The sequence below is a fragment of the Terrapene carolina genome, unplaced genomic scaffold, assembly GCF_002925995.2.
Source record: "Terrapene carolina triunguis isolate 2854851 unplaced genomic scaffold, T_m_triunguis-2.0 Scaffold26892, whole genome shotgun sequence".
Lineage (NCBI taxonomy): Eukaryota > Metazoa > Chordata > Testudines > Emydidae > Terrapene > Terrapene triunguis.
Window position 1 is genome coordinate 41,214 of NW_020691243.1, and position 7,243 is coordinate 48,456.

Sequence of the window (7,243 nt, forward strand, 5' to 3'; positions counted from 1 at the left end):
GTCCCCTGAGAACTTTCCCCTCCAGCACCAGGGAAAATGGGATTTTTACTCCTGTTCGTTTTCGCTGTAGCAGCTTTGGAAGGTATTTGCTTTCTGTGAATAATGGGCAGAATTATAAAATTAGATTACATTATTGCTGTTTTTATACCAATATTTATAACCTGTCTTTATTTGCAGGTGTCCGGTCCCAGGTGCAGCTGGTGGAGTCCGGAGGGGATGTGAAAAAGCCTGGAGACTCTCTCCGCCTCTCCTGCAAAGCCTCCGGCTTCACCTTCAGCAGTGCCTACATGCACTGGGTCCGTCAGGCTCCTGGCAAGGGACCAGAATGGGTCGCTTATATAAACCCCGGTGGGGATACCATACTCTACCTTGATTCCGTCAAAGGCCGATTCACCATCTCCAGGGATAATTCCAAGAGTGAGCTGTATCTGCAAATGACTGGCCTGAAGCCCGAGGACACCGCCCGCTATTACTGTGCGAGAGACACAGTGAAACGAAACCGATTTGTGATCATGCAAAAACGGAGGCTGTAGAATCGCCCTTCTCCTGGCAGCCGCGCGGGGGCAGCAGTGACACACACACCGCTCCGGGCTCAGACTGGAGACCCGGCAACTGGGTGAATGTAACACAAACCTCCCGCCAGTTTTAACCCTTCCGTTCCCGGGCAATGTGTCTCCCCTTCCTGCCCACAGCCCCACTGGGCCTGCGGTGCAGAGATCCCTCGCTTCATCTGTGAACTCCAATCCGGAGCAACATTGGCTGTCTCGGGCCCATCTCTGATGAAATCACTTCCCAACAGCAGGTCTGGATAAGGCGAACCTGGTTGGCAGCCGACCTGCCCTGCCTGGGTGTCCCCCCACTCAGCCTGGGTCTCAGCTCCCACCGTGCTCAACGCTGCCCTTGCTGTCCCAGTGGGGGCAGGCAGGGAGATCGCTGTTTGGTCACAGCATCAGAGCCAGCGTGAGCCCCCTCTCCAGTGTGCAGGGGGGTGGGGAGCATCTCTCCCTCCCACTCAGCCCCAGGGGTCTGGTTACAGGTTGACAGGTATCCTGATCCTATCCAACCCGACCCCTCCTGTGTCTGCACAGGGATCCGGGCCATAGGCAGGGCGAGGGGCTTCATACCTAGGACCTTCCCCCAGGTCTCACAGCCCCTCAGCATCTGAGGCTGCACCACCTGGGGCCTGACAACAGGTCTCTCTGTCCCAGGGCCTCGCCACCCCAGGCATGTCTCCCCATTGACCATCACCTTCCGCTCCCACTGGGGGTCCGAGGGGCCTGAGCCCAGGAGACTCCATGCAGACATATAGGCCGGGGTCAGGAGTGGAAGCCTGTCCACCACCCCACCCATCTGGCTGACAGTGTCTATGGCCTTGGGACCCAGCAAGGGAGCTAGATACTGGAGATCTTCCGCAGGGTCTCCCTCGTTCAGATCGCCAGCCTGCTCAAAGGCAGTGAGGTGGGCATCCACCCACACCCCTCCTTAACCAGGGGCAGCAATTTAGTATCGAAGTTCCCTGCAGAACTGGCAGCCCGGGGTCTATCCCCACTCACCCCTGGGAAGCCCCCTATGCCTCTCCGCTCCAGCATTGCCAGTCCATGCTGCTGCTGCTCTCCTGCAGCTCTTTCTTGGGCTACCACTGTCTCCCACAGTCCTCCCACTCCTTCTTACTGTCTTCCAGCTCTCTCAGACTCAGCTCCAATCCCATCCATCTCCGATCCCCTGATGGGGAACCCGATCCTGAAGACCCCCATCTGGTTTGGGACAGGAGTCTTGGGGATGCCTGGCTACTGCTCCAGCTGCTCCCAGGTTCTCTTGTAGACCCATTTGGGTCAGGAATCTGCTCCTTAGAGTGATCATCGTCCTCCAGCTGCATGATTAACTGTGCTTTGCTGAACTTTCCAATGTGTAACCCTCTCTTTTTGCACAGGATCACAATGTCCTTCTTAAGGAGATGGTGATAGGCCATCACTTCACTGTTCCCAAGTTGTTGTGGACTCACAGGCCTGTGTGCTCTCAGGTCCCCATGGTTTCCAGGAAGAACCCCTAGTGTGCCAGCCATTCTCCAGGTCACAACCTCTCTCCCAGGGTCAAGCCACAGTCTCCTCCGCCCCGGGACCGCTCACCACAGTCCCCAGGGGGACCCTGTTACTGCAACAGTCCTTCTCGTTCATCACACACTCCCAGGGGTTAAGTATAGCTTCTTTGACCCCTGAAACCGCCCCCTCTGAGCCTTCAGCATGCCTGGTCCTCATTAATCCCCCTTCATTTTACGGCTCCCCAGTCACTTACTGCAGGAAGCACCATTCACAGGGTGCAGTACATCCCACCACTTCCACCAGTTGCCAGGAAACAGGGTTTCAACCATTCTCTGTGCAGACATCATACCTTCCATGGGCTCTGCAACAACCATACACGCTTATCCCACCACCTAGATCCTTAAGAAAGGCATAGGGGAAATTGAGGCACCCACACAGTATTCAGAGAAAACATTCAGAACATTTCCACTTCAGCACAGTGCTCTACCATTTGTTGATCATTGTGCAAAGAAATTAGAGGAAAGACCCTAGGAATATCAAGCTATAGCAACTACATTATTCTTCCCTCCCTTGGCTGGGAGGATACAAAAGGAGTCTTTATGCCAGTATCTATTGCAGACTGCATTGCCCGACTATCATATTAGAGCAAGGAATAGATGTCAGATGTTCTGTTAGGTGGGTGACAAAGTCTGTACCATTCGCAGAGGAGCACAATGATTCAGAGCGAACAGCCAATATGTCACTCTGGCTCTATGCCTGCAACGTGCCTAGCCGGCTAAATCTACCCCCCCTCAACCCACTTGTAATTCCCTGTGGGTGAAATTATCCCTTGTGAAGAGGTCCCAGAACAAGGGCCTATGCACCGAGTGAGCCCTACATCAGCGTGAAGTGGGATTTTAATATTTCACAGCCCTAGTTCTGCCTTCTTTCCAGGGGCTGACTGCTCTGTTTTTACAGCATTTCCCCTACATTGCTCCCATCCCTGGCTCCATGTCCCACATTCAGCCTCACACAAACCATTTCATAGTAAACATAAAGATTTACCGAGACCCATTTTTAGATGTGCGCTGGGTGACCCCAGTTGTAATGTCCCCTCCAGACACAAGGCACAGTTCATGTAGAGGAACTCCGCCTCAAACCCATGTATCTGGTTAGAGAGGAGCCATCCTGATTCTCCACTGCTCTGCAGATGGTGGTCCAGTTGAACTCTCCTCACAGTGGGCTGGATGTCAGCCTGTCCTGATGCACACCCCTCCCCCATGCACCTCCTACACAATAAGACATGGGGCAGTTTGATTACTAGAGTTGACTTCAGCTAAGTATAGAATAGGAGGAGAAGCTCATGTAATCAGGTGACCAGTCACACCAAAATACACTACTGGTGAATGCTCCACAGCAAAACAAACATACCACCGCCTGCGCATTATTCATCCCACCATCCCTAGCAACACATTCACCATCCTTCCTGGCTTTAGAGGAACAAGGGGAGATTGTGAAAGGGGCAAACACAAGTGAGGTGCCCAAATAGAATTCACTATCCATGGGAGTTGGCTGTCTAACTGCCCTTCGTGCCTTTGAAAATTGGCTTCAGAAAACGTTCCAATTCAATGCTGTAAAAATTAATCATTTTTCTCTTTGCCTGTCTTCCCTCATCTTAAAATAGGCAGTGTTTTCTTAAGTGGTTTTAAATCTCTCACATTTTGGGTGCCCATCTTGGAATTCTTAAATGGGACTTTCCTGTCAGAAGCCCCTTCTAAGGCATCTCAAAAAATCGAACACAATTTGACACTATTAGAATAGTTATTTTTGAAAGCTTGGCCTATGTGCAGAGGAGGGAAATTTGCCTTACAATGATAGTGGACTCCAAGTTCTCTGTTAAGCACAATGTTGACTCTCTGACCAAGTATCAGGCAGCATATTAAGGATAAAGTCACACAGCCTTTGCCAGACTCTCTAGAATTGTCACTGTCCTGTCTGAGCTCCGACCTCGGGATTTCATGTCGATTAGGGGCTGGGTTTCTCAGCCCCTCACTAACAGCAGGATATGCAAATAAGGTTACTTGGCTCCCTGCTTAGACCCTGACATTCCCCAGACCCTGCAGCTCTGGCACTGAGAAGCCAGAGACTTCTGGGTCTGGGGGGTGAAAGAGGAAATCCCCCGAGAACTCCCGACCCAGGCAGATAAATGAGGTTTTTGCTCCATCTCCTCCACAATCTCGCCGCACTCAGAGGAGATTTTCTCCCCCAGAATAGCGGAGACTCCTGAGATATCTTCTCAGTCAAGTATCTCCTGATTCTTATCATGTGTTGATTCCCAGGTGCCCGGAGACAGGTGCAGCTGGTGGAGTCTGGAGGGAATGTGAAAAAGCCCGGAGACTCTCTCCACCTCTCTTGCAAACCCCCCGGTTCACCTTCAGCAGGTGCTGGACAAGCTGGGTCCCCGGAATGAGTCTGCGCCATAGACAGCTCTGGAAGCAGCACAGATAACACCAAATCAGTAAAAAGCCAATTTACCATCTCCCGGGACAACTACGGAGACCTGCTGTATTGACACATGAACACCACCCGGGTATGACTGCGAGAGACTCACTGGAGTAGAAGCTCAGACAAAAACTTTCCCTCTGAGTGAGTGTTCATCTTTTGGGGAGCCAAAGGTCTGTAAAATGTAAAAGGATTAAATCTGAGAACCTACACAAAAGTAGGCAATCTATTTTCTTTCCTTTAATAACGGCCCCGTTCTCGCATCCATCGCTCTCACCAGGAAGTCGGATGTTTTACATAAAATAGGTAATAATTTGAACAGAGCACTATCCTACTTCCTGTCACCAGAGTGACAAGAACACTCAGCTCCCTCGCTGTCTCCAGAATTGATTTCCGAGTGGTCTTGCAATTCCAGACTTTACTCTCTTGCCACGCGGCTGGCCCTGTGCGCAGAATGTTGCAATTAATCCAACGCTTGGGGCTTCTAGTGGGAAAAACACACACACACTCCTCCCAGCAATGAGAGTTCACTGAGCCAAATGTCGACAGTAGAAAATTCAGCCTTATTAAAATATATGTACATAAAACAGAATCAATCAGAGTGTTGAGGTTAGGGTTATGCCTAAATGTAGGGTTAAGGTTAGAGATAAGAGTAGATTAGGGTTAGGGTTTGGGATAGGGTTAAGGTTGGAGATAAAGGTATGATTGGGGTTAGGGTTAGCATTAGGCTTAAAGGTAGGATTAGGTTGACATTATGGTAGGGGTAAGGGAATGGTTCAGTATGGGTAAATATAAGTATTAGGGCCCAGATTCACTTTAATGTCTGAGTCAATGTTACAGTAGGGGTAAGATTTGCAGTTACTGTTATAATTAGAGCCAGGGTTAAAGTTGGGCTTTTGGATTAAATCATAATTTTGTGGGTTAGAGTGAGAATTAGCCTTTAAATAAACATTATGTCCGGATTTGTTGAGGATACACTCATTAGGCACACAGGCAGGGTTAAGTTTTTGGTCAGATTTAAAGTAAAAACTAGTGAATTTCATCTTCTCTGAGGAATAGCAGATGAGGAATCGTAGGGTAAATTATAAAGGCTCTTGTCATTTTATCCTGCATGTGTAAAAGTTTTACATTCTTTGAGAATCCATTAACTTCCGTGGAGCGACCAGTGTTTTACAGCTGAGGGCAGGGGAGCAGAAAGCACCAATACAGAGCAGAGCCCTGCCCACCTCACTCCACCCGCTCCTCTCCTTGCAATTCCCGAGGGAACTCCGGGGGGTGAAGTGAACCGCGATTGTCCCGTGTGGTGAAAGCTACCGGGGAATATTTCCCACCAGACAGAGCCCAGGTCAGTGGAGCTGCTGCTTCTGGGAAAGGGCTGGCCGGGGTTCAGTCCCAGCTACTCCCCAGCGCCCCAGGGCATTATTCTGTCTGCAGGGGTGTCTCAGCCCAATGGACCCCTGGGACCCGACCCCTCACCTGGAATTGACCCCACTGACCCGCCATACCACAGCCCCACTACGCCTGGGCGGGGGCTCCAGGGCTGAGTCTCCCACACCCTATACAAACTGACAGCAATCGGGCCCTGAGGTCATGTCAGGGAAATTGTCTTCAGTGCGGGCGTCTGGTTCATCTTTTCTTATCCAAATGTATAAACAGGATCCCAGCGCACTGTTCTGGGCGCTGCACACACGGATGAAAGGAGACCATCTGAACCATTGTCCCTTGCCCTAGGATATATGTAAGCAGGGGAATGGTCCCGCTATTGTGGGGAACTTTCCTGGCTTCTGCACTACCCCAGTGAAGTGGGCTAGCGAAAGGATCTGAGTCCTCGCTCCCACTCCCTTTACCCAGAGGCCTCCCTGCCCTTGAGGACTCCCCTTCCACTCTCCTGTCTGGCAGAGTCCTCGTAAACCCCGACAAGGCTGGGCCCAGGATTCCTGGGGGTCTCGACCCCCAACCCTGCTGTGGTCACACAGGACAGGGGCTAGGGTGTCCCCACTTCGGGGTACTCTCTCTGCACTGGGCACCTCCCTGACCCACTGATTATTTCATACAATTTAAAGCAAATACAAGTTGTTTCATTAACAATTAATTTTAAAAAAGAATAAGGAAAAATGGGAAAGGTTAAAGGAAAACACATCACCCCGCTCTGTGGCCGGGAACATCACAAACAGTGTCTCTGGCACGTCAGGGCAGTTCACAGTCTGTTCCTTGTAGGTCCCAGGCTCCTTCTCAGGCCCTGGCTGTGCTGCAGAGACGCTGCGGGTTGGACACTTGCTCTGGCGGTGGCCACACGCTCTCAGGCTCTAGGTGGCAGGACCCTTCTTCCCAGTGTCGCCCCTGCCCGGTTGGGGTTACGATCCCCCCCAAGTCTGGCCTGCAGAGCCTCTTGGCTGAGGCGTCTCCCTGTGCTGGGCCCACTGCCCAGGGTCCCTCTCCTCTCCCCAGCTGCTCACCGCACCCGGCTCCGGACTGCTCCAGCCCCAGCCCCAGCCCCAGCTCCACTCGGCCTCAGCACGGCTGCTGCTGCTGCTCTGCCTCCAGCTCCCTGGGCTGCTTCTCTGGCCCCTCTGGCTCTGGTTGCTGCAGCTCTGCTCCCAGGGCAGGTCTGCTCTCTGGGCTGTGCTCTGGCTTTGGGGCTGCAGCTCTGCTCCCAGCAGCTCAGCTCGGGCCCCTGCTCTCTCCTTAGCTCGGCCCCACTCTGTCTGACTCAGGCCATTCCA

The 7,243-nt window shown here is 52.0% G+C and overlaps 1 gene segment (V, D, J or C); it reads left to right on the top strand.

Moving 5' to 3' along the window:
- The first annotated feature begins 36 nt into the window (after positions 1-36).
- On the top strand, positions 37-533 carry LOC112124469. The segment is given in 2 exon segments: positions 37-82; positions 178-533. Coding segments are annotated over 2 exon segments (402 nt in total).
- Positions 534-7,243: the final 6,710 nt, after the last annotated feature.